The sequence below is a fragment of the Mizuhopecten yessoensis genome, unplaced genomic scaffold (genome assembly GCF_002113885.1).
Source record: "Mizuhopecten yessoensis strain PY_sf001 unplaced genomic scaffold, ASM211388v2 scaffold716231, whole genome shotgun sequence".
Classification (NCBI taxonomy): domain Eukaryota; kingdom Metazoa; phylum Mollusca; class Bivalvia; order Pectinida; family Pectinidae; genus Mizuhopecten; species Mizuhopecten yessoensis.
The window spans coordinates 232,991-249,448 of record NW_018480013.1 but is presented as its reverse complement, the minus strand read 5'-3'; the positions used below and the strand labels follow the sequence as shown (position 1 = coordinate 249,448).

General features: G+C 39.9%; 1 protein-coding gene across 1 annotated transcript; it reads left to right on the top strand.

The window, feature by feature from the left end:
* The first annotated feature begins 529 nt into the window (after positions 1-529).
* LOC110442221 (calmodulin-1-like) lies at positions 530-10,700 on the top strand. The gene is made up of 5 exons (XM_021485713.1): positions 530-938; positions 6,194-6,224; positions 8,902-9,045; positions 9,756-9,998; positions 10,350-10,700. Exons 1-5 carry the CDS (start codon positions 936-938, stop codon positions 10,430-10,432), a joined length of 504 nt encoding a protein of 167 aa, XP_021341388.1. The 5' UTR covers positions 530-935; the 3' UTR covers positions 10,433-10,700.
* Positions 10,701-16,458: the final 5,758 nt, after the last annotated feature.

Genomic DNA, 16,458 nt, shown 5'->3' with positions numbered 1-16,458 from the left:
TGATCTGATATTCAATATGCAGAAAGAAAAATAGTTGTTCGGATCAATTGGAGTTTTATTATCAATGAATTTATTTTTAAGAGTGTGGCGGATCCTAGGCCCCCCTCTTTCCCGAAAAGTCACTAAGGTCCCGGTTTAGACAAAATGAAATTCACCTTTTAAAAAGATTTCACGAAAACCTGTTTATTCCGGACGAAGGATCTGTACGGGGTCCGCTTTAGACAGTATCTATGTAATGTTGCTGTTCCTTAGAATATCCTGTATGCACACACCAATTATCGCCCCCACAAGTAGGTCCTACAATCATTGATCGCCGTAGTTAACTAGTGGCTACTGAAAGTCTACTATTTGTTCACTGAGTGAGTAAATATTTAACAAAATAACATTACCGTACCTGCTATGTGACGGGGCGTATTGTGGAGGTACAACGGAGCGGTACAAAACGCTAATAAGTTTTCTTAATGAAAGCGATAATCCCATTGTTTAGGATAATACACATACTTGTGTACCGTACGTAGGTAATATCCCTAGGACGGTAAATGTTCATGTGTGAAGTAGATATAGACATGACATAGATATAGACAGGCTTTACTGATCGGCGAGGGAGTTTGACCACAACTGACCGATGATGATGTCCACATACTTAGTGACTGACCAGGGAGTTTTACCACATTGGTACTGACCGATAATGAAGTATTTCCTAATCTCTATCATACGACAAGGAAGATAAACACACCCTTACATAGCTACTGACCAACGATGAGGTTTACACACACGTTTACTAACATTTGACCATACCTTTATTGACCGATGAAGAAGTGTGCCGATATTTGCCGACGTAACAGTTTTTCTGCAACTCCACATCTTCGCAAAACAGCTTACTGGTAGACTAAGAAAATCCGAAAATTAATTCTGGCAGCAGGAATCCGGATGACATGGTAAGAACAATCACGTGTAAAAATATACATCTTTCTTTTCCAAGATAATTTTTCTATTTTATAGATAACACCATCCATTCTAATGATGTCTAAAATATGAGCATGAGTTTTGGTTTATCAGTACATGTCATCTTTCTACTATGCTGGTAATTTATATATTTTATATTATATAGGGGGGGGGGGGGGGGGGGGTATTAGTCAAACCTATAAGTGTCTGACGGGAGGGAGATATGGGTCAGATCTATAAGTGTCTGATTGGAGGGAGATATGGGTCACATCTTTTAGTGTCTGACGGGAGGGAGATATGAGTCAAATCTATTAGTGTCTGACGGAAGGGAGATATGGGTCACGTCTATGAGTGTCTGACGGAAGGGAGATATGGGTCACGTCTATGAGTGTCTGACGGAAGGGAGATATGGGTCACATCTATGAGTGTCTGACGGAAGGGAGATATGGGTCACGTCTATGAGTGTCTGACGGAAGGGAGATATGGGTCACGTCTATGAGTGTCTGACGGGATGGAGATATGGGTCACATCTATAAGTCTCTGACGGAAGGGAGATATGGGTCACATCTATTAGTGTCTGACGGGAGGGAGATATGAGTCAAATTTATTAAGAGTCTTACGGGAGGGAGATATGGGTTATATTTATTAGTGTCTGACGGGAGGGAGATATGGGTCAAATATATTAAGAGTCTTACGGGAGGGAGATATTGGTTATATTTATTAGTGTCTGACGGGAGGGAGATATGAGTCACATCTATTAGAGTCTGAGGGGAAGGAGATATGGGTCAAATATATTAAGAGTCTGACGGGAGGGAGATATGAGTTATATTTATAAGTGTCTGACGGGAGGGAGATATGAGTCACATCTATTAGAGTCTGACGGGAGGGAGATATGGTTCAAATATATTAAGAGTCTGACGGGGGAGGGAGATATGAGTCAAATATATTAAGAGTCTTACGGGAGGGAGATATGGGTTATATTTATTAGTATCTGACGGGAGGGAGATATGAGTCACATCTATTAGCGTCTGACGGGAGGGAGATATGAGTCACATCTATTAGGGTTTGACGAGAGGGAGATATGGGTCAAATATATTAAGAGTCTTACGGGAGGGAGATATGGGATATATTTATTAGTGTCTGACGGGAGGGAGATATGTGTCACATCTGTTATATTTATTAGTGTCTGACGGGAGGGAGATATGAGTCACATCTATTAGTGTCTGACGGGGAGGAGATATGAGTCGCATTATTGGGATCTGACGGGAGAGAGATATGTGTTACAACTATTAGTGTCTGACGGGAGGGAGATACGGGTCACATCTATTGGTGTCTGACGGGAGAATATATGTGTCGCATCTATCAGTGTCTGACAGGAGGGAGATATGAGTCACATCTATTAGGGTTTGACGAGAGGGAGATATGGGTCAAATATATTAAGAGTCTGACGGGAGGGAGATATGGGTCATATTTATTAGTGTCTGACGGGAGGGAGATATGAGTCACATCTATTAGAGTCTGACGGGAGGGAGATATGGGTCAAATATATTAAGAGTATGACGGGAGGGAGATATGGGTTATATTTATAAGTGTCTCACGGGAGGGAGATATGGGTTATATTTATTAGTGTCTGACGGGAGGGAGATATGAGTCACATCTATAAATGTCTGACAGGGAGGAGATATGAGTCACATTATTAGGATCTGACGGGAGAGAGATATGTGTTACAACTTTTAGTGTCTGACGGGAGGGAGATACGGGTCACATCTATTGGTGTCTGACGGGAGAATATATGTGTCACATCTATCAGTGTCTGACAGGAGGGAGATATGAGTCACATCTATTAGGGTTTGACGAGAGGGAGATATGGGTCAAATATATTAAGAGTCTGACGGGGGAGGGAGATATGAGTCAAATATATTAAGAGTCTGACGGGAGGGAGATATGGGTTATATTTATTAGTGTCTGACGGGAGGGAGATATGAGTCACATCTATTAGAGTCTGACGGGAGGGAGATATGGGTCAAATATATTAAGTGTCTGACGGGAGGGAGATACGTGTCACATCTATTAGTGTCTGATTGGAGGGAGATATGAGTCACATTATTAGGATATGACCGGAGAGAGATATGGGTCACATCTATAAGTGTCTGACGGGAGGGTGATATAGGTTCACGTCTATAAGTGTCAGACGGGATGGACATATGAGTCACATATATTAGGGTTTGACGAGAGGGAGATATGAGTCACATCTATTGAAGTCTGACGAGAAGGAGATATGTGTCACATCTGTTAGTATCTGATGGGAGAGAGATATGAGTCTTATTATTTGGATCTGACGGGAGAGAGATATGAGTCACATCTATTAGTGTCTGACGGGAGAGAGATATGGGTCACATCTATTAGTGTCTGACAGGAGGGAGATATGGGTCACATCTATTAGTGTCTGACGGGAGGGAGATATGGGTCACATCTATGAGTGTGTGACGGGAGGGAGATATGTGTCACATTATTAGGATCTGGCGGGAGAGAGATATGGGTCACATCTATAAGTGTCTGACGGGAGGGAGATATGTGTCACATTATTGGGATCTGACGGGAGAGAGATATTGGTCACATCTATTAGTGTCTGATTGGAGGGAGATATGAGTCACATTATTAGGATCTGACGAGAGAGGGATATGGGTCACATCTATAAGTGTCTGATTGGAGGGAGATATAAGTCTCTGACGGAAGGGAGGTATGGGTCACATCTATTAGTGTCTGACGGGAGGGAGATATGGGTCACATCTATGAGTGTGTGACGGGAGGGAGATATGTGTCACATTATTAGGATCTGGCGGGAGAGAGATATGGGTCACATCTATAAGTGTCTGACGGGAGGGTGATATGAGTCACATTATTAGGATCTGGCGGGAGAGAGATATGGGTCACATCTATTAGTGTCTGACGGGAGGGAGATATGGGTCACATCTATTAGTGTCTGGCGGGAATAAGTGTCTGACGGGAGGGTGATATGAGTCACATTATTAGGATCTGACGGGAGAGAGATATGTGTCACATCTATAAGTGTCTGACGGGAGGGAGATATGTGTCACATTATTGGGATCTGACGGGAGAGAGATATGGGTCACATCTATTAGTGTCTGATTGGAGGGAGATATGAGTCACATTATTAGGATCTGACGGGAGAGAGATATGGGTCACATCTATTAGTGTCTGACGGGAGGGAGATAATGGTCACATCTATTTGTGTCTGACGGGAGGGAGATATTGGTCACATCTATAAGTGTCTGACGGGAGGGAGATATGTGTCACATCTATAAGTGTCTGACGGGAGGGTGATATGAGTCACATTATTAGGATCTGGCGGGAGAGAGATATGGGTCACATCTATTAGTGTCTGACGGGAGGGAGATAATGGTCACATCTATTTGTGTCTGACGGGAGGGAGATATTGGTCACATCTATAAGTGTCTGACGGGAGGGAGATATTGGTCACATCTATTAGTGTCTGACGGGAGGGAGATAAGAGTCACATTATTAGGATCTGACGGGAGAGAGATATGGGTCACATCTATAAGTGTCTGATGGGAGGGTGATATGAGTCATATTATTAGGATCTTACGAGAGAGGGATATGGGTCACATCTATAAGTGTCTGATTGGAGGGAGATATGAGTCACACTATTAGGATATGACCGGAGAGAGATATGGGTCACATTATTAAAGTCTGACGGGAGGGAGACATTGGTCACATCTATAAGTGTCTGACGGGAGGGAGATATTGGTCACATCTATTAGTGTATGGCGGGAGGGAGATATGGGTCACATCTATTAGTGTCTGACGGGAGGGAGATATTGGTCACATCTATTAGTGTCTGACGGGGGGGAGATATTGGTCACATCTATTAGTGTCTGACGGGAGGGCGATATGTGTCACATCTATAAGTGTCTGACGGGAGGGAGATATTGGTCTCATCTATTAGTGTCTGACGGGAGGGAGATAATGGTCACATCTATTTGTGTCTGACGGGAGGGAGATATTGGTCACATCTATAAGTGTCTGATAGGAGGGAGATATTGGTCACATCTATTTGTGTCTGACGGGAGGGAGATATGGGTCACATCTATTTGTGTCTGATTGGAGGGAGATATTGGTCACATCTATTTGTGTCTGACGGGAGGGAGATATGGGTCACATCTATTAGTGTCTGGCGGGAGGGAGATATGTGTCACATCTATAAGTGTCTGACGGGAGGTAGATATTGGTCACATCTATTAGTGTCTGATTGGAGGGAGATATGGGCCACATCTATTAGTGTCTGGCGGGAAGGAGATATGGGTCACATCTATTAGAGTCTGAAGGGAGGGAGATATTGGTCACATCTATTATTACGTCATGCACGTATGAGTCCTATGCATTAGTGCTTTAGACTAATTTGTTAACTGGACATTAAATATGTCCGGGTGAACCAGCTAAATGACCACTTGTTTACGTGTATTACAGCTAAGTACTGACACACGGCATATATAGGATTTTCACAAGACGCCTGTCGATTTTCTTTTGCATCAAAATAATCTCCAGAACAAATTTGTATCGCCAAATTATTTTTATTTTTGCATTTTGCGCTAATTGCTTCCACTGGCGTGAACTATGGTCTGAAAGGAAGGAGATATAGGTCATTCGGGTAGTTTATCGCGAGAGAGAGATAAGGGTGACCCCTGTAAATTGCTGTTTGACAATAAGGTCAAGCGGTATCACTTGTCCAGATAATCCACCCTCTACATAAATGTTTACACACTTACCACTACTCGGCCTAGCAATAAACATTGCGATGTTTATGTTATAGCTTACAGAACCCATACACGGGGCATTTAATCCGTCAATATATGACCCTTTCTCCTCTGTCATTCATTTATGTATTTATTTTCATTTACAAATATAACTACTTTCGTCAAAAAACAAAGTTTTTTCTGGTGTTTGCATTTGGGTTGAAAATTAAATTGCTATACAACCTTTTAGCTTGATATTTGATGTTCAATATAATCAATACATCATTTTCTGTGAGATAAAAAGTATTGGGTTTTTAGTCAGAAATGCCATGCCCTGATCAAGATCGATCCAGTGAAATCATTAAGATATGGATGGTGTGGTGTTTATATGAATTAGCCGGAAGGTCGTCTGTCTAATTGGAAATTTCTCGGATGAGCCAACATTCTGATTGATATGTTAACTGTATTTGCAGGCTGAAGCTTTGACCGACGACCAAACAGCCGGTAAGTTTACACCCGCTTACATTTAACCAGATTCGGATGTTGTAGAAATTCTAGTAGCGGATAATTATGTACAGTACATGTGGTTCTTATAATTGAATTTCGCGCAGAATCATTTTGCTAATTACATATCTGGATGAATTTCGGGGCCATGCAAACATCCTGCATTCCGGTCTACTGAAAATCGATTTTCGCGAATAAAGTTTCCCGGCTTTTGTTCTTCAAATTGCCGTTTTCTGAGAGAATGATTATTAACAAAACGAATGATTACGCTTTCTCGTTGTTTACACGAGTCGATTTGTGGCATTCAGATTAACAACCAACTCTCTTGCAAACTAGTTTGAAACTGTGAGTGTTTTGAACTTGATATAGACAGAGGGTTAATGATTCTGTTAATAAAACGCACATACAGAGGTATGACAGCGTCAACATCGAACGGCACAACTTACTCGTGAGGATGACTTCAATAGGGTTACATAGAACCGCCCCTCGGTCATTAAGGCTCACTGTATGGCTTGTGATTTTAAGGGTTCCTGTCCCACTGAACAGAGTTTTATCCTATGTTCAGTAACCTCCCCTTAATTCACGATTTGATATAGATGTAGACCGATTGGGCAGGGGTAGTGAAGCGGACGTAAAACCACTCAAACAAACATACAAGCAAGGACACGACCAGGTGGCTCAGAGTGATAGCTCAGCAATCTGAATTTCAGGGTTCGAATCCGAGTCTAGTCCCTCAGAACACTGTTGTTGATCATATTTTGTTTATTTCATCATTATTTTTTTTGATGAAAGTCTCTAAAGGTACGTTTTTCGTTTCCAAGATGATCTATCAAAGCCGTAGTCAAGCCGAAAAAAAGACATTTTGAGTACATTGTACTTAGTGACAGTTTTTGGCAGTGGTACGGGGATCCTTAATTTCTAAATGTCGTAAACGTAGCTTGGTTGTATGTGGTTTAACGTCGTAACAACAGCTTTAAGACGTGCCTCCATGTGTGTAGTGTATGTGTGCCTCCATGTGTGTAGTGTATGCCTCCATGTGTGTAGTGTATGTGTGCCTCCATGTGTGTAGTGTATGTGTGCCTCCATGTGTGTAGTGTGTGCCTCCATGTGTGTAGTGTGTGCCTCCATGTGTGTAGTGTATGTGTGTCTCCATGTGTGTTGTGTATGTGTGCCTCCATGTGTGTAGAGTATGTGTGCCTCCATGTGTGTAGTGTGTGCCTCCATGTGTGTAGTGTGTGCCTCCATGTGTGTAGTGTATGCGTGCCTCCATGTGTGTTGTGTATGTGTGCCTCCATGTGTGTTGTGTATGCGTGCCTCCATGTGTGTAGTGTATGCCTCCATGTGTGTAGTGTATGTGTACCTCCATGTGTGTAGTGTATGCCTGCATGTGTGTAGTGTATGCGTGCCTCTATGTGTGTTGTGTATGCGTGCCTGCATGTGTGTAGTGTATGTGTGCCTCCGTGTGTGTAGTATATGTCTCCATGTGTGTAGTGTATGTGTCCCTCCATGTGTGTAGTGTATGTCTGCATCCATGTGTGTAGTGTGTGCCTCCATTTGTGTAGTGTATGCGTGCCTCCATGGGTGTAGTGTATGCCTTCATGTGTGTAGTGTATGGGTGCCTCCATGTGTGTTGTGTATGGGCGCCTCCATGTGTGTAGTGTATGTGTACCTCCATGTGTGTAGTGTATGCCTCCATGTGTGTAGTGTATGTGTACCTCCATGTGTGTAGTGTATGTCTCCATGTGTGTAGTGTATGCCTCCATGTGTGTAGTGTATGCGTGCCTCCATGTGTGTAGTGTATGCCTCCATGTGTGTAGTGTGTGCCTCCATGTGTGTAGTGTATGCCTTCATGTGTGTAGTGTATGTGTGCCTCCATGTGTGTAGTGCATGCCTCAATGTGTGTAGTGTATGCCTCCATGTGTGTAGTGTATGTGTTCCTCCATGTGTGTAGTGTATGTCTCCATGTGTGTAGTGTATGCCTCCATGTGTGTAGTGTATGCCTCCATGTGTGTAGTGTTTGCCTCCATGTGTGCAGTGTATGCCTCCATGCGTGTAGTGTATGTCTCCATGTGTGTAGTGTATGCCTCCATGCGTGTTGTGTATGTGTGCCTCCATGTGTGTAGTGTATGCCTCCATGTGTGTTGTGTATGTGTGCTGGAGGCAAAGTATGTTGGTGTAACTGCCTCCTCGTGATAGTGCGGATCTGATGCCGACTTTTGAGTGCTATCTCACCCAGCACAGCACTCCACCCGGTAACATTATACTGACAACAAGTTAACCAGTAGTTGTCATTACTCTAAACGCTAAACGTTAGCAGGGAATTTTAAGGAATTTGGTGTATGTTGGCCTGGGGAAAGAATGTAGGTAACTTTAAACATAGTGTGTACGTACCTACCATAATTAGTTGTGTTTTGTGTCCGCCGTTACGCCTGTGTGATACCTGACATGATTTCATGAATTTCACGGGATACATGATGTCCCGTGCAAGAAAAATCTCAACCCTTCTGAAATCTATTTGATCCGCTGATTTTGATTTTTAACTTTATTTTTTGTGGGAGATGAGTGTTTATATTATCCTTCCTTTCTGTTTTGGATCTCAATGTCTGATAGCTTCTGACTTATGAATTGTAAATTAAAACTCAGAACTAAAACTAACGAAGCGTCCTCCTCTATCTAGCTCTTCGAGAGGCTTTTAACAAGTTTGACATGGACGGGAACGGTTCTATTACGGTGGATGAGCTAGGACTGGCCATGAGGTCCATCGGAGAAAACCCCTCTACAAAGGAAATCCGACAACTCATGGAGGCGGCTGATCTTAACCGTAAGTATTCGAAAGCAAACGTTGACCGTTAGAATTCCAAATCAGGGTGAACGCTTACCTTGACTCTACTCCACAAACAAAGTGAAAACCGACCCTAGGCGTAAGTGTTCAGGGGCGTAGTTGGCCCTTGGTCGGAATGGATTTATTTAGGAGTAGGTCCAGGACAGGACCTTGATAGGGGACAAGGGGGTACAACGATATAGTGTATCATGTTGAATATTCAGTTTTAATGATGACGACCAATCATGTAGTATTTCCTGTGACAAAGTGTTTGAGAGAACGTTTCGTCATATGAAGTACATACATAAACGGTGTCATTGCTGATAATATAACACGTCATTTTCTTAATGTAATAATTTCTGTATTTTTGACGATAAATCGTTATAGATTTTAAAATGTTCGATATTTTGAGATAATGCTGGCAATAATACAACAAATTATCGAGGTCATTAAATATAAACTTTATTTACTTTTAAACAATTCAGTATGAAACAGTCTAAGTGTGGGAGGAAACCGAAGTACCATGTGAAACCCCACGTGGTCGGGCAGGTGACCCCATACCTTTTCACGTCCGATCGGTGAATCGAACCCCGGCCCTCTTGGTGAAAGGCAAGCGTGGTATCCACTGTACCACCTGACCATACATGGCAGAATCTTAATATGTTTTGCAACTCATTGAAAAATATTTGAACACTGGTTTATTTTTACAGGAAATGGCACAATCGAGTTTGAGGAATTTGTGGAAATGGTTGCCGACAGATTAAAAGACTTTGATGTAATATCAGAAATGAAAGAAGCTTTTGAGGTATTTGATCAAGATAATGACGGGTTCTTAAATAAAGAGGATATCCGAAGGGCGATGGCGGGGCTGGGCGTGTCTTTAACAGAACCGGAAGTGACGCAGATGATGGAGGTGGCGGATAGCGACAAAGACGGCAGACTCAATTACAAAGGTACAGTTCACAGACAAAACAGAGGAAAGTGATATATCAGAAATGTGTTTTCAACATTTTGTTATCTTTTAGGTCGATCNGGGGGGGGGTATTTTGTAATATTTAAATAACAAATCAACGATGGGTAATATGGACTTCAATTGTCAAATTCATTTTCAATTTGTTCTTGTTCGGAAAATAATGTATCTAACATCTGGGCAAACAGGAGTGATCTATATAATACATATAACTTACTTCCTATTTTTTTTATATATATATAAAATAAATATAATTCAAATGGGCCTTTGTGTTGTCTATCCTCTTTTTTTTCATCTTCGGTTGACGTTCATTAATGATAGTTTTCTTTTCCAGAATTTGTGGCAATGTTAACGAGAGGAGACCAGTTCAAAGCCGACAACATCCTCCTGTCGTTGAAGCGGTCTCTAACAATCTAAACATGTCATTGAAGCCATCTCTAACAATATAAACTTATCTTTGAAGCTGTCTCTAACAGGATAAACATGTCTTTGAAGCCGTCTCTAACAATCTAAACATGTCTTTGAAGCCGTCTCTAACAATAAAAACATATCTTTGAAGCCATCTCTAACAATATAAACTTATCTATGAAGCTGTCTCTAACAGTATAAACATATCTTTGAAGCTGTCTCTAACAATATAAACATGTCTTGGAAGCCGTCTCTAACAATATAAACATATCTTTGAAGCCATCTCTTACAATATAAACATGTCTTTGAAGCCGTCTCTTACAATATAAACATGTCATTGAAGCCGTCTCTAACAATATTTACATGTCTTTGAAGCCGTCTCTAACAATATAAACATGTCGTTGAAGCCGTCTCTAACAATATAAACATGTCTTTGAAGCCGTCTCTAACAATATAAATATGTCATTGAAGCCGTCTCTTACAATCTAAACATGTCTTTGAAGCCGTCTCTAACAATATAAACTTATCTTTGAAGCTGTCTCTTACAATCTAAACATGTCTTTAAAGCCGTCTCTAACAATATATCATGTCTTTGAAGCCGTCTCTAACAATATAAACATGTCGTTGAAGCCGTCTCTAACAATATAAACTTGTCGTTGAAGCCTTCTCTAACAATATAAACTTGTCTTGGAAGCCGTCTCTAACAATATAAACATGTCTTTGAAGCCATCTCTAACAATATAACCATGTCTTTGAAGCCGTCTCTTACAATGTAAGCTTATCTTTGAAGCCGTCTCTTACAATATAAACTTATCTTTGAAGCCATCTCTAACAATATAACCATGTCTTTGAAGCCGTCTCTTACAATGTAAGCTTATCTTTGAAGCCGTCTCTTACAATATAAACTTATCTTTGAAGCCATCTCTAACAATATAACCATGTCTTTGAAGCCGTCTCTTACAATGTAAACTTATCTTTGAAGCCGTCTCTTACAATATAAACTTATCTTTGAAGCCGTCTCTAACAATATAAACTTATCTTTGAAGCCGTCTCTAACAATATAAACATGTCTTTGAAGCCGTCTCTCACATTACAAACATGTCTTTGAAGCTGTCTCTAACAATATAAACTTATCTTTGAAGCTGTCTCTAACAATATAAATTTATCATTGAAGCAGTCTCTAACAATATAAATTTATCATTGAAGCAGTCTCTAACAATATAAACATTTCGTTGAAGCCGTCCCTAACAATATAAACATGTTATTGAAGACATCTCTAACAATATAAACTTGACGTTGAAGACTTCTCTTACAATATAAACTTATCTTTGAAGCCGACTCTAACAATATAAACTTGTCTTTAAATCTGTCTCTAACAGTATAGAAATGTCGTTGAAGCCGTCTTTAACAATATAAACTTGTCTTTAAATCTGTCTCTAACAGTATAGAAATGTCGTTGAAGCCGTCTTTAACAATATAAACTTGTCGTTGAAGCCTTCTCTAACAATATAAACTTGTCTTTAAATCTGTCTCTAACAGTATAGAAATGTCGTTGAAGCCGTCTTTAACAATATAAACTTGTCGTTGAAGCCGTCTCTAACAATATAAACATGTTATTGAAGCCATCTCTAACAATATAAAGATGTCGTTAAAGCCGTGTCTAACAATATAAACATGTCTTTAAAGCCGTTTCTAACAATCTAAACGTGTTTTTGAAGCCGTATCTAACAGTATAAACATGTCATTGAAGCCGTTTCTAACAATATAAACATGTCTTTGAAGCTGTCTCTAACAATGTAAACATGTCTTTGAAGCCATCTCTTACAATGTAAACTTATCTTTGAAGCTGTCTCTAACAATGTAAACATGTCTTTGAAGCCGTCTCTAACAATATAAATTTATCATTAAAGCCGTCTCTAACAATATAAACATTTCGTTGAAGCCGTCCCTAACAATATAAACATGTCATTGAAGCCGTATCTAACCATATAAACATGTCGTTAAAGCCGTCTCTAACAATATAAACTTGTCTTTGAAGCCGTCTCTAACAATCTAAACATGTCTTTGAAGCCGTCTCTCACATTATAAACATGTCTTTGAAGCCGTCTCTAACAATAAAAACATATCTTTGAAGCCATCTCTAACAATATAAAGATGTCGTTAAAGCCGTGTCTAACAATATAAACATGTCTTTAAAGCCGTCTCTAACAATATATCATGTCTTTGAAGCCGTCTCTAACAATAAAAACATGTCGTTGAAGCCGTCTCTAACAATATAAACATGTTATTGAAGCCGTATCTAACAATATAAAGATGTCGTTAAAGCCGTTTCTAACAATATAAACGTGTTTTTGAAGCCGTATCTAACAGTATAAACATGTCATTGAAGTCGTCTCTAACAATATAAACATGTCGTTGAAGCCGTCTCTAACAATGTAAACATGACTTTGAAGCCGTCTCTAGCAATATTAACATGTCTTTGAAACCGTCTCTAACAATATTTACATGTCGTTGAAGCCGTCTTTAACAATATAAACTTGTCTTTAAAGCTGTCTCTAACAATGTAGACATGTCTTTGAAGCCATCTCTAACAATATAAATATGTCATTGAAGCCGTCTCTACCAATATAAACATGTCATTGCAGTCGTCTCTAACAATATAAACTTGTCTTTGAAGCCGTCCCTAACAATATTAACAAGTCTTTGAAGCCGTCCCTAACAATATAAACATATCGTTGAAGCCGTCTTTAACAATATAAACATATCGTTGAAGCCGTCTTTAACAATATAACCTTCTCGTTGAAGCCGTCTTTAAAAATATAAACTTGTCGTTGAAGCCGTCTTTAACAATATAACCTTCTCGTTGAAGCCGTCTTTAACAATATAACCTTCTCGTTGAAGCCGTCTTTAACAATATAAACATATCGTTGAAGCCGTCTTTAACAATATAACCTTGTCGTTGAAGCCTTCTCTAACAATATAAAAATTCCGTTGAAGCCGTCCCTAACAATATAAACATATCGTTGAAGCCGTCTTTAACAATATAACCTTGTCGTTGAAGCCGTCTTTAACAATATAACCTTCTCGTTGAAGCCGTCTTTAAAAATATAAACTTGTCGTTGAAGTCGTCTCTAACAATGTAACCATGTCTTTGAAGCCGTCCCTAACAATATAAACATTTCGTTGAAGCCGTCTTTAACAATATAAACTTGTCTTCGAAGCCGTCTCTAACCTCTAACAATATAAATATGTCATTGAAGCCGTCGCTAACAATTTAAACATTTCGTTGAAGCCGTCTTTAACAATATAAACTTGTCTTTGAAGCCGTATCTAACAATATAAAGATGTCGTTAAAGCCGTCTCTAACAATATTAACATGTCTTTGAAGCCGTCTCTAGCAATATTAACATGTCTTTGAAGCCGTCTCTAACAATGTAAACTTGTCTTTAAAGACATGATGTTTTATTACTCCGTCATGTGACCAGTATCATCCAATCAGACATGCTGTAAGTGATATTTCTCATTTTGCCAAATTTGATTTTTAAATAAATACAGATCACAAGAAGACGGATTCCCAAGCCCTTCAGCTGCTGTACAGCTCTACAGGAGATTGGTTTTTATTTTTTTGAAGGTACAATCAATCAACGTAACAATATATAGCGGATGTTCATTATAATGTTATACAATACATGCCGTAGTGACGTCACCAACACAACCAATCGGGAGTCTTCGGGAGTTTCCGCTTTTTACCCTTCCCAGAGCATACATGTAAATCCAGTCGCCACATCATATATATCTTAATTTACAGCGTATTATATTTTCTATTTAAAATGACGTTTTGTGTGTGACAACACCAAAAGAATTGTGCAAAATAGCCCTTAAGTGTGTTGTTTGAGAATTTATCAAATGAAGAGTTGAAGCAAATTATTATAGTCATCTATGTTTGAAAAATGTGAAATATACATTCCTTAGAAAATGACTTTTGCATTTTTTTTTCACATTTTGTTAATGGTTAAACTTGATTTATGAGAGTCACGTTTTCACAACTAACCTATTAACGACTTAATATTTGACAGCTATTTGTAATTTTAAAAATGTACGTTCTATTTGATTATACCAATTGTATTTATTCCTTTTGATTATTGACGATTATAGAAATAATGTTGGCATTTTTTTCATGAAAATGACATTTATACATGTACATCCAATTCTGATCTAAAAATAACCATCGCACATTTCATTGATTCATTGTACATATAGCGATTGTTTATCTTATGTGTTAGACTATAGAAATAACATTTGGATCATGTAACTATTTATTTTTTATCATCAAAATAAAGATTGATATTTAGATGTCTGATGATGAAAACAATGCTGGCATCACCTGTTTCATTAAAAGTGTTTACTTTTTTCTTTTATTAATAAACGATAACAGTTTACCAAAATAAAGTTCATTGATCATATATGTTTTCTTTATCATCGGTATTCCTTTAACACATTGTATCCACACATAGTTACTGTAATCTGTATGCTCCCTTCGTCACTGTCACAAATGTTTCAGTATTTTTTCTCTGAGAGTTCTCTCCGACTCCTCTTCTTGGAATACCTGTACAAAATCTGCACTGTCTAATTTGAAAAACCTTTCCATGCGAAGAGCAGTTCTAGTCTATGCTATGATGTCTGGTTAAGTCTGTCATCTGGGTGTCTTTCTAAGTCACCCCTGGTTAGTCTGTTGTCAGAATAATGTGTTGTAATGGTCCCGTAAAATTGCAAATAAAATATCTTAAATATCATAATATAAGATGGCCAATCCGACCTTGATCTTTGGTTCCACCAGCTTCAGTTACATGTGTTAATTTTGCTCATTGTCTGACTATGACAGATTTGGGTGTCACAAAACCTGTGCTGTGTATTTCCGTGAGATTGCACTATGAAATGGTCCTTGAGAGGATCCCTTATCTATAGCTACGTGCACTTTCAGTAAGCAGAAATACGATCGTAGTTTTAGGAAGGGGAGCCATACCAAACAAAAAAGAAAGAAAAGTTCACTGTCAAAGAAATCAGATAGCTTTCAATGTATCTAAAACAACAAACCAGTTATAATTTATAACAACAAATGACCACCACAGGTGTGGCAGTATCTAAAACAGATCAAGAAACAAGAGATTTCACCATGAACATGGTATATGTCCGATATTGCCAATATCAGGAAAACATCTGTCCTCATATGACCCTGGCTGTTGTGTCTCCCTAGTTACCCGTCCTCATATGACTCTGGCTGTTGTGTCTCCCTAGTTACCCGTCCTCATATGACCCTGGGTGTTGTGTCTCCCTAGTTACCATTCCTCGTATGACCCTGGGTGTTGTGTCTCCCTAGTTTCCCGTCCTCATATGACTCTGGCTGTTGTGTCTCCCTAGTTACCCGTCCTCATATGACCCTGGCTGTTGTGTGTCCCTAGTTACCCATCCTCATATGACTCTGGCTGTTGTGTCTCCCTAATTGCCAGTCCTCATATGACCCTAGCTGTTGTGTCTCCCTAGTTGCCCGTCCTCATATGACCCTGGGTGGGGTGTCTCCCTAGTTACCCGCCCTCATATGACCCTGGGTGGGGTGTCTCCCTAGTTACCCGCCCTCATATGACCCTGGGTGGGGTGTCTCCCTAGTTACCCGTCCTCATATGAGCCTGGGGGTTGTGTCTCCCTAGTTACTCGTCCTCATATGACCCTGGGTGGGGTGTCTCCCTAGTTACCCGTCCTCATATGGCTCGGGCTGTTGTGTCTCCCTAGTTACCCGCCCTCATATGACCCTGGGTGTTGTGGCTCCCTAGTTACCCGTCCTCATATGACCCTGGCTGTTGTGTCTCCCTAATTACCAGTCCTCATATGACCCTAGCTGTTGTGTCTCCCTAGTTACCCGTTCTCATATGACCCTGGCTGGTGCGAGGACGTTAAAACCCTGAACAAACAAAATCAAGATCAGTCTGTATATCATCACAGAGCAAACATCTAACATGAAATTAACAATCCAGATGGAT